This window comes from Chiloscyllium plagiosum, chromosome 5, assembly GCF_004010195.1.
Source record: "Chiloscyllium plagiosum isolate BGI_BamShark_2017 chromosome 5, ASM401019v2, whole genome shotgun sequence".
Taxonomy (NCBI): domain Eukaryota; kingdom Metazoa; phylum Chordata; class Chondrichthyes; order Orectolobiformes; family Hemiscylliidae; genus Chiloscyllium; species Chiloscyllium plagiosum.
Window position 1 is genome coordinate 34,096,826 of NC_057714.1, and position 22,371 is coordinate 34,119,196.

The window sequence follows — 22,371 nt, forward strand, 5'->3', positions numbered from 1 at the left end:
GTTCAACACCAAAATTATGTCCTGTTTAAAAGTGTAATCATAACATTTAATAAATCTGAATTAAATTGATCATATGTACAAATCTATCCAGACTGTTTTCATAGTTGTCACTTTTTTTTTATTACAAATCTGATCGACTGAAATTGCTCACTTAAGATGACAGTCAAAATTTAAACAGATGTAATGAGGGTGATGGAAAATTATGATAAGACTTAGCACAAGTACCAAACCATGCCTCATTCTCTTTATATTCCCCGGTGAATTCTTACTGAATTCTTGAATTAAATTGAAGTGAATTGAATTTATTGTCACGTGTACTGAGGCACAGTGAAAAGCTTTGTCTTGCGAGCAACACAGGCAGATCACAGAGTTAAGTAGCATAGATAAGTAAATAATAGGTAAACAGCGGCAAAAACAAAAACACAGGCACAGGCGAATGTTAAGAGCTTGTGAATTCATTCAGTATTCTAACAACAGTAGGGTAGAAACTGTTGCGAAACTGGCTGGTGCGTGTGTTCAGACTTCTGTACCTTCTCCCTGATGGGAGAGGTTGTAGAAAAACATTGCCAGGGTGGGATGGATCTTTGAGAATGCTGGAGGCCTTTCCTTGACAGCGGGCCTGGTAGATGGATTCTATAGATGGGAGGTTGGCCTTTGTGATTGTCTGGGGAGAGTTCTTTAAACACTATTCAATGTGTAATGCAGCAGTAGATGTATATTACTTGAACAGTCATGAATCTGCAAGACTAGGGGTCTAGTGGAGCCACTAGGGTTAAGGTTGGGTAGCTCTTCAATGATTGGCACATCATTCATTCATTCATTCATTCATTCATTCATTCATTCATTAAAATAGAATCAGCAAAATTGGCTTCTGTGTTATACATTTTTCTATTTTTTTTATTATTCGCACAGTCTGTAATGTTTCCAAAGTGATACATAAGAAATGAAAGGGGTGATTGTCCAAGAGATTTGCATCATTGATTGGATTAGATTCTCTGCAGTGTGGAAACATGCTCTTTGGCCCAACAAGTCCACACCAACCCTCTGAAGAGTAACCCACCCAGACCCATTTCCCCCTGACTGGTGCACCTAACACTAGGCAATTTAGCATGTCCAATTCACCTGACCAGCACATCTTTTGGAATGTGGGAGGAAACCGGAGCACCCAGGGAAAACCCATGTAGACATAGGAGAATGTGCAAACTCCACACAAACAGTCGCCCGAGGTGGGTATCAAACCTGGGTACCTGGTGCTGTGAGGCAGCAGTGCTAACCACTGATGCACCCTACTGCATATTTGAAGACCTTAGCAGGAGAAAAAAGAAAAGTGGTGGAGAATTTCTGTGCAGTACTCATAACATTTGTACTTTGGTGAAAGACTTGCCAAAACTCTGGAATCAAAGTTAATGGCTGCTCTTAGCTATTTATGTGGATTCAAATAAAAATATTAAGAATATATATATGTGTGTATATATAAGCGACCTGTGAAGTCTAGAATGAATTGTTAGACTCTGTAAAATTTAGGGAACAAGAACAGGGATTGTGATGTTTGAAATTAGAGAGGTTTTCTGAGGATTTAAAATATAGTAGCAAGTATTGACCACACCTTTGGATACATGTTGACTTTACACTATTTTATAAAGTGGGTGATAGTGAAGTGGCAGTCTATTCTATATTTCTCCCAATTTTTAATCTAAGGTTATAAAAATAGCTGTCAATTCACTTGTTTGTTTTGTACTGTTGTCACAAAGTCAAAAGCTATCCTCTTGTTGATACTATTAATACACTTCTGCTTTTTGACCTTGCTGTAGCAAATATGGTCTAAATGGAAATATTTGAACCCTTTAATATCCTGGAGTAGTCCATGATGAAAAGAACCTCAACTTTACTGTTTCCAGTTTACTCTCAGTAGAGTTACCAATAACCATCGACTCAGCATCAAAGATCCACCTATAATACCTGTTAATGCTGTCATCCTTCAAACTGAATATTGCAAAACACAGCAAGAGCTGGAGTCTTCCCTTCAATGATTCCTGTCTCAATTCTGAAATTATTCTAAATGTGCCGGTTGAAAATTTGAATAAATGATGTATATCAAAGCTTAGTGTGCAAAGTAACAAAAGAATATGAAGGGTAACATTTAAACTTTTGGGGTAGCCCTTTCATATATTTAAATATATATATGCTTTTATAAAACGTTTAAATTATAAATTGGATCCCAATATTTAAAGTTGTCATTTAAATTATAACTTTGAAGATCATTCTCTGCTGTTATTCTCTGTTTCTGTTTTATTGTAGGCTTTATACTCTTTCCCACCCTGTTTATATTTTAAGTATGCCTTACATTAATCGTTTGGGCTTTTAAATGCAGCATTTAAACAAAATGAAATCCTCTACAATCTCTACTGGAAGGATCTTTAGGAAGGATTTGACTCAGAATATGTCAAAAATTACATAAAGCTGACTCCTAAAATACATTTTACAATAGTGTAAGTTCATTGCACGTGCAAAGAATAAATTCTTTCTCTGGTATCATAGGACAGTTAAACCCCAGCATCTTCTCCGGCAAATATGTTAAAGGCTGCTAAAATGAGTTTTATTTAAAGATGGATTTGCAGTTCTTTGGGTTGTGGATGTTGTTGTAGGACCAACTCTCCATTTCAAATATATTTCAGATTATTGAAAGAAAGCAAGAGTGGCTTTGACAAAATGTTGGAATTCAGAATAAATCTAACCCTTTTGTTTAACATTCAGTATTTTCACACATTTTCTTCTTTTTTTTTTCTTTTCAACAGCTCAAGTCCCTGACAATGATGAACAGTTTGTGCCAGATTTCCAGTCTGAAAACTGTAAGTACAGTATGACTCAGCTGATTACCCTTTTTCATTCTGTTTTTAAAATTGAGCAAAACATTTTATGGTGTTTTGGAAATGAAGGAGGTGGTACACGGTGGGATTTTTTTTCCCATTTCTGAGTAACATCAGCAAAGCCAGGACTTGGGCTGTATGTTATGAATGAGTCTGTTGTGGCTGCAGGCAGTTCGAGGAAATACCAACTGGATCAAGGTGTTAAACACAGAGGGATCTGTCATTCATATGTTCTCTGGACTGAAGACAGATGGGGAACCAATTGCATGCAGCTTCAACAGCTTGAGCCAACTCTCGTTACAGTAACATGAATTCATTGCATGCTCTGAAAAAGCTGGGCAGTCAGTTTAATGCACAAACGTTGGTGTTGATTAATGTACATAAATCAACCTATTTCCATTTTGCAGCAAAGATTTTCAAACTGGGATCCCCCAAGGTCATCGGATTTCAGGATCTTTTTCAATGATTGATGTTTTCTTCCCAGTAGCTGACACCATCTTTCAGAAGTTAGAGCAGTGTCCCTGCGAATGTGGCAGTACTTATAGGGGGGTCCTGAACACACACACACACACACACACACATTTAATAGGGATAATTTTAGATGCTGATGTCCACAGCACACAGTCTCACTTGATGTAGCTGCTTATTAGGAATTTGAAGACACGAGGGGTAGGTACTAATAAGCTGTGCCTTCCCAACATCTAATAGAAGCTTACTCCTTATAGGCCAACAGATAACAAATCAATATTGATAGCTACGGTTGTGAATACTTCACAATTTACACTTTCTATTTAAATTTGAGCAATTGTAGCCTTGCTGATTTGGAGACATTTTCAATTTTCAATGTTCAACATTTAAAATAGACAGCAGGCTAGCATTATGAGAGTTTTGTTAAAAACAATTTCCTTTTTCATTATTTCTTGCTGTGTAATTCTAGCAAAGTAGAATCTTAGATTTTTACAATACAGAAGGAGGCCATACGACCCATCATGTCTGCGGCAACTCCTGAAAGAGCTATGCAGCTAGTCCCACTCTCGAGCCCTCAGATCTCCTTAGCCCTCTGACTACATCACTATCAAATATATATTTAGCTCTCTTTTGAAACCTTGTATGGAGTGCACCTCCACCACACTTCTAGGCAGTGCATTCCAAATCCTAACAACTCTGAGTAAAAACAAATCTCCTCATCTCACTCCTACAACACTTGCTGACAATCTTGAAATGGCTGATAGTGAAAATCACAAAATTATTTCAGTCTTTTTCAGTGTTCGTTTTCATGACTTAACTTCTTTCCTCCAAAAATGACTTTAAATTTTAATTGAAGAAGTTTTTAGTTTACTGAGCTATCACTCATTGTAACCCCAATGTCAATGGCCTTCAAGTGACCTTCAGATGATGTAGAAGTTAAAGGATGTATTAATTAAAATGTTGAATTCCATTGTCAGTATTGGTGACTATGGAAATTTGGTAAAACAAATCAAATATTAAGTTTGAACTGTTCAAGACTATGATGGCTTGAATGGCTTTGTCCATTTATACAGGCTGTATGTAAGTTACTAGTTACTGGGGAACTGCTTACTAATTTGATTTTGTTTAGGTGTTTTGTCTCTTATTCACAAAGTGCTCACAAATATATCTGCTATTGGAGTGACTAGAGTGATGATCAGTATATGATCACATGCTAGACAAATGGCAAGTTAAAGCCATATCCAATGTGCGTGAAAGTGTGTCTAGTGACTAAAGGGGAAATGTTATGAAGGGAGAATACGGGTGTAATCTTCCCAGGTCCTGAATGACTTGGGTTATAACACCGAATTTGGGAAACCTTTGTGAGAAACTCGGCAAGCCCTTTCTTGATTATAGGAGTAATAAGTTGTATTTTCCAACAGAGGTCTTGATGTCAAGGTGAGACTCTCACTAGTGAGTGACGTGAGGTTTGTTAACAGGGATTATTGATTATTATCACCCCATTTGTGTACATGTCCCTATTCTATCTAATGCTGAATAGAAACTGGATGCCAAGAACTGCCAACATGAGGGTGGGTACCAATGACTACTGCTTGCCACTTGCTGCGCCGGACTTCCATTTTGGACACATGGCACCAATGTCTCAGGGCATTCTTCAGGGCAGTGTCTACACCCACTCATTCCACCTGTGCCAGCAACAGTACATCTACCTCCACTTGTTTTTTTACACAAATACCAAGCCAGGAAACTTGCCATGGTTGTCAGCAGTAATCAGTCAAGCAGTGGACATGTTGCTGTATGGCGCCACATGCCAACAGTGTATATGGCAAGCATGTTGCATGTGCTTCAAGCAAATGACCACGCCTCTGTGTTTAAGAGAAGTAGACCTCAGTTAGGTTGAGGGAGAGACCCAATAGCAAGGGAGTTCTTCACAGTAAGTCCAGGGCAGCCTCTGCTTTCAGTCCAGGAATTTAGGCTTGGACATTTGACCACTCAGGGTTGTCTAGGGAATGCTAGGGATTCCACCACGTATCTTGGCTCTTCCAGCCCTATTGTCAGCTGTGGGAATGGGAGGGATTGAGTGCGATAAGAGGGCACAGCTGTTAGTGCTAGTGCAAGTGGGGGAAATGTGGTGAGGTGTTCCTGCGTGAGTGAGTAGATGATGCAGCGACCATGCAGGGTTAGTGGTCTGGGGGAATTGGGGTGGGAGTGAGCGGTGAAAGTGAGTGACAGAAGATGTTGCAAGCAATATTGAGAGTGGTGATGCAATGAACCTTGGGCAGTGGGTACAGTGGCAGAGGAAACACGAGTTTGATGTGACAAACAGAATTTGGTTGCACTTACCTGTAGGAGTGGAAAAGGTCATCACCCTTCTTCCCAGCAATGCTGGGCCTTTCTTTAGATGGCTGAGACCAGGCTGCCAGGGATGGTGTCATGGTCTCCTCTTGCCAGTCCATTGGGAAGAGGAAATCCCTTCTCTTTACTACCCCATCCAGCAGGATTTCTGAGTCTCAGTTGGCAAAAGAAGGTGCTAATTTCTCCCTGTCTGCCATGTCCATGTGCAATGTCAGAATCTGTGCAGGGCAGCTTCGGACTACCAGCACTTGACCGATTGCCCAAAAACATTTGAAACGTGATGCTGGTGCCAAAAATCTCAGGGTATTCCAGCAGTGGCGGGTACTTCCGGCTGTGATAAATGAGAGGGCCAGGCCAATGTCAGCCAAGAGGAGTGCCATAGGGCCATGGTATATGGTTAACAAGACCTGTATGATACGATAATACAACAAAACCTGTCAGACTTCACAGAGAGAAACCTTTCACGAAACCCGATGAAAATGATATGTTGCTAAAATAATGCAAGATTCAGCCCAGGTTACTAAATATGAAGCAGTCATATCTAGAAGAAAATGTTTCTGTTTTGGAAAACTTGTTTTGGTCTGTGAGGCCATCTCTATGGTCACAGTAATTTACTATGATAAAGGATTTGCATTTACATTGTACTGTAGGTCAGAAATGACTACAATTGCAGACAGTCAATTATTTGAAGTACAGTCGCACTTCTCAGCTGGACAAACATTTTTTGCATAACAAAACTTTACAAGCACCAGTGGCATAAGTAACAATAAATATGTTGTCCTATGTTTAGTGGTGTTAGAATTCTAGTGATAGCTTGTTGTTGCTGTTATTGATCAGAAAAGGACACTGACCCACACCCAATTTTTACTGACATCTTTATCATCAATTATTATGTTATTGTCAATTTACACAATGCTGTAATACAAGTGGATTGATACTGCTGCTGTCGAAGGTAGCAACACCCAATTAGAGCAAGAGTTTAATTGTGTTCCTCCAGCAATGAGCAACAGGTGAACAACTGACCTCAGTGGTACTTAGGACCTGGTCATTCATTTCTGTTTGACAGTGGTTTCTTAGCTTAAGCTGTGCGCCATCACTGCACATTCAACATTGTTAACATGTATGGATCTCAGTGATGTTGGCAAAGTTTTGTGATGACATACAGAAAGTCATTTTCACTGGTCTTACAGGCAGTACAGTAGGTTTATATTGCTTTAAAATTGCTATAAATTTTGCAATTTTTGTGCAGCAATGCGCAAGCAGTTCTGGTGCACATTCAAGATCTTCAACTGAGCCTCCACAATTTAATCCTTTCTAGTGGTATAAATTTTAGGATATCAGCCCAGTTATGAGAATTCACTGTTGTATTTTGTTTGCATGTCTGATTTCAGTGTCTGTATGCACATTGATGCAGTGTGGTTACCTTTATTTAGAGGGGTTCAGGCTGACCTTTGGCATTGAATTGTATTATGAAGTGTTGTAGATTTAAAAGGGTGACTCGTTCAAGCATTCATGTGTAAATCTCAACATAAAGTTCCATGTCTGCTGATATCTTTGTAATTGTTCATGCAATATTTATGATTATCCTGATCTTGGCATCGTTTTGTTTTAAAGAGCTTCTGCTTTTTCTCTCAACAGCCCTTCCTTCAGCATTAAAATGTGGATTTGTTATGCACAGTGACAGATGTCGAGAAACTAGTTTGGCAAACTGCTCTGACAGTAAACCTGTTAACATTTCAATACTGCTATAGCTCTTTAAAGAAAGCTGCAGTTGTTGAAGGAAGGGAAGTAGTGTATTTAATCAATTTTAAGTCCTCTAGCCCTCTTCTCTCAAATAATCTGGTGCCTATTCTTAAGAACATTAACAATAAGTACGGATCAGCCATTTAGAATTGGAAGACAACACACTCACACATCTTTACCCTACTCTAGAAGTGCACATTCATATCTTGTCACTGGATAGTGATCAGGAGAGGCAATTCGAGCTGATATTCCTTTTCTAGCCAAGGCAATCTGAGAGCATTTGTAACACTGCATTGCAGCTCAGTTTAGGATCAGCCCAGTCTGCTCAGATCTGGATATGTCCGTTTCTGAAAGGGGACAAATATGGGGTGCAAGATTACATCTACTGAACAAGTGATCCGGACACCATCAATAACAGAACGAGCACTTTTCAAGATATTTCTTTATAAACAAGGAATTATTTTAAAATACATGCATAGGTCTTTTATCAACAGTTTAATCATATTTGCATTCATTTCAGATACAATACAGCAAACTGTAGGTATGGGATCTGATAATTCATTGATCTAATTAACCATTTGCCTTTTGATTCATATACATTTTGCTCAGCTTTTTCTCTCTACCTTGTAGTTTAAAATCACAACAAATACTCTGGAGGTTGGTGGGAAGGCAGCAAAGGAATAGGCCACCCACTGCTAATCCAGATGGTCACCAATTTTGGATCCTCAAGTCTTCTGCAGGGAAGTATGACTCCTGTGGTGGGATTCGAAGGCCTTATTGAAAGGTCTCAATTCTTCCTTGCTGGGATAGGATATTTTGCAGCCCTAGTTAAGAAGGTATATTAAAAACATTCTTGAAAGGTAAAAGTGGTTGTTAGAGCTGGGCGCACGAGATGAATTTATATATTTTTTTACATTTTAGCAGTTAAGGACTATATAACTATTAACTTAAGAATCTAACCACTCTGAATGCAGAGAAACAAAACAATCTTAATTTCCATTACTTTTGTAACTTGAAAAATGGATACCTATGTAGTTCTAAGCACATGTATTTTATGAGATAGAAATTGAGGCAAAAATGTCCAATCAGTGAACCAGATCTGAATTCAGAATATTTTAGAGGAATAAATTTAAGGTTTGGTACTTAAAGGTCATTGCTAGCCTCCAGATTTTGTGTTTAAATTGATTTGAATATGTGTGTTACTTGGAAGCAGCTATAAAAAATAATCTAAATACAGAATATTGTCCCTGAGTTTACGAATTTAGATGGACTGATCCTAGTACAATGGTCTGTAAAGAAATACAGCCAGTAGAAAAACAATCAATTTGGAGACATTAATGGTCAAACATAAAATGATTTAACAATTTAAAGGACTACATTGAGAAAATGAGTTTATTTGATAATCTCATAATGGGGTAAACAGTATTCATAATTAAGTTTGTCAAAGTAATGCATTCCCTCCCCTTTGAACATTGCTGCCATGCCCATACCAAGGTTTGGATTCAGAATAGATGAAGGATTAAAATGTCAGAAATATGTTCAAAATCTGATCAGACAACTTGGAATGGAGCCTAATTTTGTTTTGGACTCTGGATGTTTTCAGTCGCTGAGACTTGTCTTTGGCTTTGCTGTGAACCATGTATATGATACTGAAACATCCTCAGAAATCTCAACTGAAGCCAGCCCATTAAGGTCCATAAACTCCCAATACAATAGAGATGGAAATAGTAGTTTTAGCATCGTCAATCCCCAAACAGCCCACTTCCAGACTGCTATCTCTGTGTGCCTTGTAAATCTAATTGATTTAATCTTCCCAGCTAATCCTCCCAAAGCTTTCAAGACATTGTCCCTGTCCTGCAATGTTTGTGTCTTACAATGTTGTGAAAACAGACTTTCTGCAATATTGAATATTGTAAATTCTGATTAGATAGACAGACGGTGCTAAAACAAATTACTTCACAATCTTCACATTTTTAAAATATATATCTTACTTGGTTGGTTTTGGTTTACAAGTGAATGACAGTTTTCAGTGTGTTTAATTTGGTACTAAACTTAAAATTAAATAAATAGCTAAAATTCAGCTTTCCTTATAAGCTTGGGGCACTGCAATAATTCTGTGATTTGACTTGTTTTAGAAACTTGAAGCACAGACAATACATTAATTTCAGACAGCTATTTTGTCTTTCATCAATCATCATGCAGAATCTTTATGTACCAAACAAAGTGACAATTATAATAGAACAGACATCCGGAGAAAATAGAATAAATGCCTTTTGAAAATAAAAAAATCCAGTCATTGTCAGTGAACAGGAAGGTGGTATGATTTATTTTTTTGAGAATATTAACTGAGCAACTATGAACACAAGCACAGATAACTTGATGCTGATTAAATCTGCAATTGTCACTTTCTCCTGTTGCTGAAATAAACTTCTACCTGTACTTGGACAATCTTTCAAAATTCAGACCGGGATAGCAGTTCTTTTCTGTCACACTTTTCTATCATGTAAATGTTGGCACATAGCCTGTGACACAGAGCTATCTGATTGTCCTTGACTTGCTGTATTGTGGTCAGATCCTGTGACAGTCTTTCAGAATAATACTGTGCTTTTTTTGGCTATCCCTTCATCCTGGATTCCCTCCACTCGTCCTTTCTGAAATATACCAACTGCAGCTGGCTATAACCAGGGTTTCTGTCGAGTTGTGCTGTTACATTACATTGTGGCGAATACTGCATCAGAAGGTGAAGCAGCTAATCAATAAATCCAAACCCCTCTCTTGAGAAAAGCTGATGGATTGATCTCCAATTAAATGTCTGAGTTTTGCTCTTTGGAACTGCGAAGCCTCAGCATTGTGACATCAGTAGAGTTTTTCTTTGCTTAATTTTTATTTAGTGAGACAGGATCTGTTTGGACCAGACTGCTCGCATGATAGAAAACTGTTTTAAAAGATATAAGGTTGTATAAAATTCACACCTTGCGCATTGTGTAACCTTGGGCTTAATTTTGACAAGATTCAATTTCAGTTAAATAAATAATTAATACAAGTTTGTTTTTCTTTGCTGAGTGAACAAGGGAGCAAAACACAAATGATTTTGCACTTAGATTTGTTTTTCTGGCTAACTCATTTTACCACGTTTAAAGCCCAGAATGTATTTAAGTGCTCTACAAAATGAAAATTACATTCCGTATTCAATCCACAGTATTACTAAACAGTGATGGCTTCTGCTGCTGTGGCAGCTGGCTTACAGCCGAGTTGCTTCTCGTGATTAAAGCCACGTGTAACTCATATACTTATGCACTTTGTTATACTGCTGTACACAAATGCACAAGTGAGGCAGTCACATATTTCAATGGCATCTCTCTTAGTCCTTCAATCCTTAAAACAAATTGAATATTCAGTGATAGCACAACTGGTCAGGTGGTTCACAAGTTGAATAGATCTTATTTGATCAAGCATGAAAGAAAAATAACAATATAGTCCAGCTAGTGTAAATTGCCACAAAATGCATTCACATTGTCATGTATCTAAATACTTGCATTTATTCAACCCTTTAGAAACTGGAAGACAGTAAAGTTGGCTGTAAAATAGGACTAAACTGACTGCTACAGCGTTGTACAAAATTGCTACTAAACTGCATCAGGTACAGAGTCCACATTTTACAGTTGGGAAAAGAGCTTAAACTTCCTGAGATTCTTTCAATAATTAAATCTAGAATAATTAGCAAAATTTATACTTTGTGACGTTGTAACACCAAGCACAACTGATTCATTTTGATGCATGAACAACCGTATTGTAGGAGAAGAACTAATGCAACATACTGTGGATTCTGGAAATCTGAACTCCGATCAAAAATGCTAGAAACACTGGCAGAGTATGAGGAGAGAGAATCAGAATTACCACTGCAGGTCGATGCGCTCTTAACCAAACCAGTAGTTCCACTTTTCAAAGCATAGCAATGAATTGATTAACTTTTCATTCTCCCAGTGAAAGACATTGGGATTTAGAAACAGTGCAGTTTTGCAGTTTGCCACTCAAAAATGTCAATGTAAAGGCCATTATGATGTTAATAACAATCAGCTCTGAGGCTTGATGTCTACATACATATGCAACATGTACAAACATATAGCCTTGCCTTATAATATCGTTCTGTATCAATAAACTGCATTTAACAGCCATTCGAAAGCTCACTGGCAGAAATTCATCCAAGGATGTAGCTCCAACTTTATGGGATATTAAACAACATCATTGAAAAAGCTGGTGCTAATAAGGTGTTTATTGCCAGATTTTTAAAAAATCCCTGTAATTCCATTGACTTTATTATCTTAGCAACAGTTGAATTTTATTCAAAGTTTGTTCAAGGCCTTTGCAGCTGGATTTTGGTTCACAAGTCAAAAGTGCTGCCTTCTGTATGTTAACTTTGGAAGTTGGATACACTGCAAGACATTAAACTCTGACCTTGGTTTTTTGAATCAGTAATCAGCAGAGTTATGTTGCTAACTTGTACAATACATGGAAATATTTTTCACTTTATGCTTCCTGTTTTTCATTTTATTTAAATTTTTAATTCAAATCAATGTTAAGATCTGGAACTCAGCAGCAAGTGACTGTAACATTGTTAAGTCTCAGGGTTCCAAATTTAGTTTTGGAATCTATGTGTAGTCATCAAATGCTTGATGCTGTTTTCCTAACAGGCAGAAGCAGTTGCTACTGAACTGATGTTTGCCATTTGGGATTGGCATGTTTGTGAATATAGGAAGTGATATATTTTGTAAAATTTTGGCACAAAGTTTTAGTTTTTCTGATTTTCAAGTTCTTTACTGTTCTTGTTTCAAATGATCACAGTGTTATCTTGTGCAAGAGTGAAATGCTAAATAAATCTTTATCTTAGAATCACAACTACATCTCAGTAAGAGATTAATTAATGTGTTGGATGTCACCTTTCCTCAGACCGCCATCCTTCAAGTAGTGCCCAGAATATATATCAGCAAATGATTAAATTCACAGCTATGTGAAACACTGCACTATTATGGTAGCCATGGTTGGGCATTTCTAATGATCTACATGCACTATCATTTGCTTCTCAATTATTTTTAAGAACAAATATTCACTATAATATCTAATCATACACAGCTTGTAATGGAATCTCATAGTCCTGAAAATGTATTTCCTATTGGTAAAATCTCCAACAGCCTCAGAACAACAAGAAGAAACTGTAAATAAGTGTGTGCAGTTTCTCCAACCCCCTCTCTAATGTTGTACACAATGTTCATTGTCATTTGTATGTATGCCATTCATCAAGGCATCTCACAGAAGGTTGAATTACAAGATAAGGGCCCACGGTGTTGCAGATAGAATGTTGGCATAGATGGAGATTTGGCTCATTGGCAGGGAACAGTGAGGGGGGATAAAGGGTTCTTTTTCAGGTTGATAACCCATGATCAATGGAGTTCGACAAGAATCAATGCTGTGACTGCAACTGTTTATAATATCTACAAATAACAAAGAACAGTACAGCACAGGAACAGGCTATTAGGCCCTCTAAGACTGCACTGCCACATTTTGCCCTTCCATACTAAAACTGTCTTCACTTAAAGGATCCGTATCCCTCTATTCCTTTCCTATTCATGTATTCATCCAGGTGCTTCTTGAATGCTGCTATTGTGTCTGCCATCAATGACTTGGAGGGAGGAAATAAATGTACAGCAGCCATATTTTCAGACAACACTAAAATAGACAGAAAAGCAGGTGAGAGGGATACAGTTTACAGAGAGATATCGATAGGTTAAGTTAGTGAGCAAAGAAGTTGGCGGGGGGAGTATAATATGGGAAAATATTAAATTGTTCATTTTGGAAGAGAAAATAAAAGAACACAGAATAACAGAGCCATAGGAATGAGCTACAGATTGAAATCTAATCAAGGGGTTTGGTGTGGTTTATATATAGAGTAACAGATATCAGGTAGTGAGTTACAGACTGGAATCTAATCAAGGGGTTTGGAGTGGGTTTTATATATAACAGATACCTGGGAGTGAGTTACTGATAGGAATCTAAGCAAGGGTTCGGGGTGGTTCATATATAGAATAACAGATGCTTGGGAGTGCATAACAGACTGGAATCTGATCGCGAGGTTCTGGGTTGTTCATATATAGAATAACAGATCCCTGGGAGTGAGTTACAGACTGAAATCTATTTGAAGGGGCTCGGGGTGGTCTATATACCGAATAATTGAAACCCTGGAGGGAGTTACTGACTGGAATGTAATGGAGGAGCTTGGGATGGTTTGGATGGGATACTCTTCGGGGGGTTGGTGTGGACTTGTTGGGCCAAATGGCCTGTTTCCACACTGGAAGGATTCTATGATATACAGAACATAACATTATTTAAATGGAGAAAAACTGCAGAAAGTTACAACGCAAAATGACTTGGGGGTACTTGTGCACGGAACACAGAAAGCTAGCACCAGGTGCAACAAGTAATCAGGAAGGTTAATGGAATGTTGGCCCTTATTTCAAGTGGTTAGAGTATAAGAGTGGGTAAGTTTTACTGTAACTGTATAAGGTGCTGGTAAGACCACATCTGGAGGCTTGTGGGCAGTTTTGATCTCCTTATTTAACAAAAGACATTCTATCATTGAATGCAGTTCAGAGAAGGTTCATTCAATGATCCCCCATAAGGAGGATTGTCTTATGAGCAAAGGATAAACAGATTGGGCTTCTGTACATTGGAGTTTTAAAAGAATGAAGGGTGATCTTATTGAAACATATCGGATTTATATGGGCCTTTGGAATTCCTTGCTACAGAGGGTTGTGGGAGGCAGAGTCCTTGTATATATTTAAGGTTGGAATTGAGAGGTGATTGATCAGTGGAGGAATCAAGAGATACAGGGAAAAGGCAGGAAAGTGGAAGCAAAGAATGATTAGCTATGATTCAATTGAAAGGTGGAGTGGGCACGAGGGGCTGAATGGCCTACTCCTGTTCCAATTTCTTAAGGTCTAATGGTCAGTCTTTGTCTCATAGCTGGTGTTCTTTGGCATCAACTCATGGAAGACAGCTTGTTAGAAACAATGTTTTTCCATTTTGGTAACCCTGGTAACTTCAAGCATTTCCAAGTCTCACAGCAGACTCAGAATTAAGTTCCCCTACCTTTGCCACACCAGCTGTGCTTAACTTCCAGAAAGCTGTATCCTGCACTAGTTATATTTTATATTGGCCATTCTGATCATGCCTGGCTGAGTTTGCCAAATAATGCTGACCTTTACAATTTTGTGTTGTAAACATCCTCGAAATTAGGTTGAAATTGTCTCATATCATTTAACTTGCAAACGGTGAGGAGACCTTCATCCCAGAAGATTGTTTTGAATCAAGCTTAGGTGTTTAAAATAAACGGACTGTATGTTACTCGATATTTCTTCATGCAATTCTATCATCCTGCAGTTCTGAATTGCAAGTGATTCTGACAGGAGTGTTATTTAAATAACAGTGTTCTGTGCCACTTCAAACCGTTGGTACAAAAGAACATGTGATTTGCTGAACTGTTGGCCTGTAGCAGAGGAACGACTGGAGATATTGAGGCTCTGGTTGAGAAAAAGGAAGGAGGCATAGATTAGGTGTAGGGAGCTGGGATCAAGTGAGTCCCTTAAGGAGTATAGGTGGTATAGGATTATATTTAAAATGGGAATCAGGAGGGCAAAAAGAGGACATGAGATACCTTTAGCAGATAAGGTAAAGGAGAATCCTAAGAGACTCTACAGGTATATTATAAGCAAAAGAATAACGAGGGAGAAAATAATATCCCTTAAAGATCAATGAGGTGGTCTACGTGAGGAACCACAGGAGATGGATGAGATCCTAAATAAATATTTCTCCTTGATATTTATCATTGAGGAAGAGATGGAAGCTCAGGAACGTGGGGGAGTACATAGTGTTATCTTTAAAAGAGCAGGTGCTGGAGATATTAAAATGCACAAAGTTAGATAAGTCCTGGGACCCGATCAAGTGTATCCCAGGGCAATGTAGGAGGCTAGCAAAGAAATTACAGGGTTCCTAGCAGAGATATGTGTGTCAGTAACATCCACTGGAGAGACTGGAGAGTGGCTAATGTTGTGCCATTATTTAAGAAAGGCTGCAAGGAAATGCCAGGGGATTATTGACCGGTGAACCTAATGTCAGCAGTGGGTAAGTATTTGGAGGCAGGATCTCTGTGCAGTTAGAAAGACAAGGACTGATTAAGGATAGTCAGTATGGCTTTGTGCGTGGGAAATCGTGACTCACAAATACGATTGAGTTGTTTGGAGGGGTGACCAAGAAGATAGATGAAGGCAGAGTGATAGACTTTATGTACATAGACTTCAGCAAGGCCGTTGACAAGGTTTTGCTTGGTAGACTGGTTAGGAAGGTAGGATCGCATGGGATCCAGGGAGAGCTAGCCTATTGAATACAAAATTGGCTTGATGGTAGGAGACAGAGGGTGATGTTGGAGGGTTGTTCAGACTGTGCTTAATATGAGTCCACTGTTGTTTATCATTTATATAAATGATTTGAATGAGGACCTAGTAAGTTTGCAGATGACATCAAAATTGGAGGTATAATGGACAGTGAAGAGGGTTATCTAAGAGTAAAACAGGATCTTATCAACTGGGCCAGTGAACCAAGGAATGGCAGATGGAGTTTAATTCAGATTAATGCAAGGTTTTGCATTTTGGTAAGACAAACTAGGACAAAACTTATACAGTTAATGGTAGAGCCTTGAGGAGTATTATCGAACAGAGAGACCGAGGGTACAGATACATAGTAGACAGGGTGGTGAAGAAGGCATTTGGCATGCTTGTCTTCATCAGTCAGAGCACTGAGTACAGGAGTTAGGATTTCATATTACAGCTGAACAAAAAAAATTGGTGAGGCCACATTGAGAGCACTGTGTACAATTCTGGTCACTTTGTTATAGGAAGGATCTTGTTAAATTGGGAAGGGTGCAAAAATGATTTACAAGGATGTTACCAAGACTGGAAGGTTTGAGTTATAAGGAGAAACCGAGTAGATGGACCTTTCTCCCTGGAGTGTAGGATGCTGCGGGGTGTCCTGAGACAGATTTATAATATCATAAAAGGCATAGATAAGATGAATAGCCAAAGTCTCTTCACCAAGTTAGAGGAGTGGAAAACTAGAAGGCATAGGTAGAAGTTGAGAGGGAAAAGTTTAATAGGGACCTGAGGAGCAATGCTGGAGGAAGTTGTAGGGGTGGATACACAATTATAATATTTAAAAGACATTTGGAAAGGTACATGGATCAGAAAGATTTCGAGCGATATGGGCCAAACACAGGAAAAAGAGATAAGTTCAGTTGAGGAAACCTTTCGACATGGAAGGTTTGGGCTGAAGGATCTGTTTCTGTGCTATATGACTTCACAACCCTTTGACTCTTATGCTTGCATTCTTTGTGTAGATTAATCTCAGCAAGTTAAGTTTGGCTAGCCAAAGTGCCTCTTCAGCTGCTTGCATTTTGTAATACTGTATATTAAATTACATTTTTCAAACTATGTTTTTGTACACCGCATTCTTTACGAATTGCTCATCTTTTTTAGTAGTATAGCCATGTATGAAAATTACAAACTCATTGACTTCTGTAAAAAGGGCTCACTGGTACAGAATAGGCACTTGATTTTAAAAGATACATATTTCACAATTGATAGAATTCTTAGCGTTTCCTCAGTAGGTTACTGAACTCTGTCAGTTTAAACTATTGGACAATTAGGAAACAATGATGAATTGTCAGTATCTTGGATTTGGTTTAGAAATTCCGCCATTTCTGTTACTTGTTACTTTAGTGGAGATGGGCACTTGAGTTTAACAAGATATCAAGCTGAAGTGTGGAACTCACTCAAAAGCTGACATTTTCAGCAGCAAGATGGATAGCTGTCATGTGAGATTTGAACCTCACCCGATAAAACATTTCAAGCTATGCCAGTTTTCACAAATACCGCTGAATTAGGCTCAACAGTACAGTGATTCTGATCTATATTTCACTTTGGAAGACCAGACCATGTTGACCTGTAAATCCAAAGTGAGTCTCATAGTTGTAGGCACAGAGTAATGGTACACCCTGTTGTGTTGGCACCTGTTTCACTTTGACTTGCAGATTGCTGCTGTATGCATGGCAGAAGGTTCAAACAAATGAGAATGGAGGTGATTTTGTTTGTCCTTCATTCATTCACTGCAGCCAAGAATATTCAAAACAAATAGCTTATGAGGGGAACATATAAAACAGCACTGTCCTTAAATTTATCTATTTTGCGTTCTAATTGCAGTTAATTGATACTGCCATACTGTCACAGATATAATTCATTGCTATTTCAATCACTGTAAACAAGTGAGATGCTTTAATGGCTCCATAAAAGACTGCTGAGCTGATAGCTGAGATTAGGCCTGTTAGTAATGGGTTTTGGGGAGTACTTAGCTGGGGTAAATGTACTGGAAAGGAGCTATTGAGAGGCTGTGATGTATCTCAAGTACTTACTGTTATACTGATCTGGGAAAATGGATTTAAAGAGGCCATGACACAGTGGGTTTGGCTTCTCATTCTAGAATTTGTTGTGGATTAGGTTTTGAGTACTACTTAATAATGCAAAATTATCTCATTTGCTGTTAGATAGGAGACATACTTCGCCCTACCAATGTAATGACTAGTGCTATACATTATTAGTGCTTAGAACCATTCTAGCATGAATTTCAAAGTGATACTGTATGTATGATGGCACAGTATTGGCTGTTGAAAATCCAAGGGTACAAGATTACATCCTTTCAGGCTTGTGTCAGAAGCCGTAGTTTGTCTCTTACTCACTGTGAATGTGTACATACGTGTCAAGGACACAGATTGCAATGATTTCTGTTGCAAATCACTGCAGTACATGGCTTTGTAAATTGAGAATTCATTACTAAAAGGGGTAAGACTAAGGAACATAGAAACAGGAGTGGGTCATTCAGCCCTTTGCACCTTTAGCCTAGGTCCCTTGATACCTTTGCTGAACAGAAATTTATCTATTTCAGGTTTATAATTAATAACTGATCTAGCATCAGCTCCATTTGTGGAAGAGAGTTCCAAACCTCTACCACCCTTTGTGTGTAGGAGTACTTTCTAATATCTTTCCTGAATGGTCTGGCCCTAATTTTTAGACAATTCTTCCTTTATAAGATCTGAAATCAATAGAAATAGTTTCTTTATCTATCCTGTCTTCTCCTATTAATAACCTTAAGACTTCAATCAGATCACCCCTTGGCCTTCTAACTTCAAAAGATAATAGTTCTACTTTGTTTAATTTTTCCTCATAACTTAACCACAAGCATTATTCTTGTAAACCAATGTTGTACTCCCTCCAAGGCCATATACCCTTCCTAAGATGTGGTGCCCAAATCTGTTCACAGTACTCCAAGTGGGGTCTAACCAGGGTTTACATAGGTGAATTTGATTGAAACTTGTTCATTCCATAGAGCATATTTCACATTTATCAGTCTTGAGATTAATATGGTTTAGAAATGGATTTTAAAATTGAAACATTTTTGCACATGCAGAACCAAAACTTTAACAGAATGTGCATTTATTGATTTTGCATTGGGTTGTATATTAAGGAATTACATTCTAGTCTCGCAAAATTGACTGACAAATTCTTTGAAACTGTCAGACATTTGTAAAGTTAAGTTTTTTTCATGTACTTATCTCACACAGAGTTTAGCTGTATGTTTATTGGTTAAACAAAATGCAGAGAAGAATCAATCAGTGGCATAATGCCATTGCAGTGTGCAAAGTGAAATTGTGAATGAAATTTTCGCAGTTCTTAAATGTTATATTTTTGATGCATCTCACTCGATTCTTTGCAGCTGCTGTAAATGACTGGGATTTAATATTTCTATTTTTATAAATCTATTATTGGTCTTTAGATAATAAAGGAAATGATTTGATATTTCATTGATCAATAATTACCATCACAATGCACTTAGTGATATCTGTGAACCTGATCCAGAGTAAGTAGATCTACAGCAGACTCCTGATTTAGCAAAAGCTTTCCAGTCTCTGCTCTCAGCAGTATCTTCATAGTCGAGCTGCCCTAATTAGATATAAACCTTGTTCGAATCCACTTTAGTTTTGTGTCTTCATTAGGACTGGATTACACAATATGTTGAATTTTTAGTAACTCTGCTCAGCAACTGGATGGTGAGTGGTTTTCAAATATGATTTTATTTCAGTTCTTTTTAATATCCTTTCCACAAACCATGCATCAACTCCTTGCAGTAGCTCAAAGGACAGACTGATGTCATTCTTGCCTTGTCACCACAACTGGTTACAAATGGGTAACGCGCTCTTTGAATATTCTTTCCAATTTCCTCAATATGCTAACTTTTTCCAAGTTCAGAAATATACCACAAACCGCCCCTTTCTGCTCTGTGAATACTTCATCTATTAAAACTGTTTCTGTTTTGAAAAGAAAACTTTCAAAGAAGTCAAAATCACAACTTATTTAGATCAATATGCACATTCTGTAGCTATTTGGATAGTTCTTTCACGCTTCTCAGCTGAGAGGGATCATGACTGGGAGCTTATTTCAATGCACTGTCAAGAAACAATTACATTTAGAATGAATGAGATAAAGTAGAATGTTATGTTTTGAGGTGTGTTGACTATTCATCTAAGAGTAGTACTAATTTCTTTGTGCATGATTACAAAATGACTCCAACAAACATAGTAACTGCAATAAAAAAAGTGTTTCCACTCTCCCATTCATTTCTTCTCCTTTTCCTTGCACTTGATCGTTTATGGTGCTGGTGCCCTTTTTTAAGTGTTTCAGTGCTTGTTAATCCTGACTGCAAACTCATTCATCTAAATAAATACTTTAGAAAGAGGAAGTGAAAAGGATGACTCCTTTGTTAGAGTCCTTTTGTTGGTTCATCCTATTTAGAGTGTTAGGGACAAATAGTTCCTTAACTAAGTTAAAGAAAATAAAATCATGAAGAGGGACTCAGCAATGTCATAATGTAGATATTCTTCTAAATTTCACTTCTCATTTTTTTGAAACCTCTAATAAAACCTTGCCTTGTCTCAGGCTCCCTGAACTAGCAGCAGCCCCTGAGGGTTCAAATAATGCTTGATTGGAAGGCCAAGCGACAAGTAGGAGTTTGTAATTATTACACACCCTTCTCCCAAACACTCTCAGTCCCGTTGCCAGTTTTCCTGCCTGACATAAGTAAGCTGACCCATTCTGGGTATATTTTCACCTCTCTGAGAAGGCATTTCTCCGTACGTCGTGTCTTGAGAATGACAGTCTGTGGGATCACGGTGAATTATCACAGTCAAACTTCATCCTGTCCTTATATTGTCTGGTCAAGCAAACCTAATTTTCAAAAATTAATCACTGGTTAGTGAACAGGGGTAGTATTTCAAGTTAATGTTTGCCCCATGATAGTTATTATATTAACGTATTTTATACAGTGCTTCTCTACATTAGCTGGCACCTTCCTAATCTGCATGAATGAGTTCTAAATTTGGAAGTCTAGTCTTTGAGTAACTACGAACATTTTCCTTTCTACGTACTTTTTGTAATTCCTTGAAATGGCAGGTGTATTCTTTTAACTTCTCTCTTTAGAATTCCGTGAAATGTTTTCTTCTGTCCACTTAACACAAGAGTTGTAATTGTTGTCGTTGGTTCCCGGGAACCTCAGATCATCTGTATTTTCTTTCCTTCCTTCTGTCTGAATTAACATGATGCATGTGATCTTTGCTTAGCAAAGCAAAAGCGCACATACATGCACACACACACGCATGTTAGTGAATCTTGGTCACAGCAGATGGCAAGTATTGATTTCCGCCATTTCCCTGAGAATTTTGTTTCCTAGATTCGGCTAAGCATTTTGTCATCATCTTCAACAATTTCAATTGTAATTTAATCAGGGCATAATTTCCCAATATTTGTTCCACCAAGATTAAATATTTCAAATTTAACAGTTATTGTATAGTACAGAACTCAAGCATTACTGAATAGAGAAACCTTTTGTGAAGCTTTTTGTTTTGCACTCAAAAGGGCATTTTGCAAAATTAACAATAAAAGGGAAAATCAATATTTGTGCTATATGATTGGCAAACGGACTCTGGTAGATGTGTTGCTATAGACCATGCAGCAGTTAATGATGGTTGACAGTTAACTGCGAGACTTGTTTAGATTTTAAACCAAGCATATTGATTGTGATTGGTCAGGACATTGCTCTGAGAAATGAATTGACAAATGGCTTGTCATCTATTTCGTTGAGTTGAAACAAGTGCAGTGCACATGTTTTTCTGTCTGCAACAAATACGGCCTCATTTTAACATATGTAGCTTCCAGTATGTGCAAACGCAACACACTGTGAGTCACATTTATGTCTTCATTGCCTTAGTCCATGGGAAGCCAATCAGAATGGCAAAACAAGACAGCTCAAGTTTTCTGACTAGCCTGTTCAGTTGAGAAGGACTCATGTATCTGGTGTCTCACAAAAATAGCACTGTTGATCAATGGATGAAGACACCAGAGTACTGAAAACACGTACTTGGAATAAGTCCTGTAAGCAAAAGCCTTTCACCTGGATAAGGAAGTAGCTGTTATGTCTTAGTATTTAAAGCACTTCTTGCCAGTCAATTGTCCAGCCCTCTCAGCTTTTGCAATCCTCTCTGCTTGCTTGCCTTGCTGAATTCCAGGAAGTCTGGGAATCTATGTGCAAAATATTAAAGTAAAAATATTCGGTTAAGTAGGAAGATAATGTTCAGACCACTGTCCCATGTGTGTTCAGGTTGAACTAAAAATGGACAGATTCCTGCTTTATTCTCAATTTTTGCTCTCTAACCTGCTCTCCCTTCTCAAAAACATCGCTTGCCTTGCTGAAGTAAAACCTCCTCCATGGTTTTTATTCTGCATTGCAC

At 38.0% G+C, this 22,371-nt stretch overlaps 1 protein-coding gene across 6 annotated transcripts in view; it reads left to right on the plus strand.

Moving 5' to 3' along the window:
• Positions 1 to 22,371, plus strand: part of etv1 (ETS variant transcription factor 1) — a 142,752-nt gene that overhangs the window by 10,115 nt on the left and 110,266 nt on the right. For all 6 annotated transcript variants that reach the window (XM_043689841.1, XM_043689844.1, XM_043689839.1 and 3 more), the window contains one exon: positions 2,796 to 2,849. In XM_043689841.1, the coding sequence (XP_043545776.1) occupies positions 2,796 to 2,849 (54 nt within the window). The remainder of the gene's footprint in view (positions 1 to 2,795; positions 2,850 to 22,371) is intronic.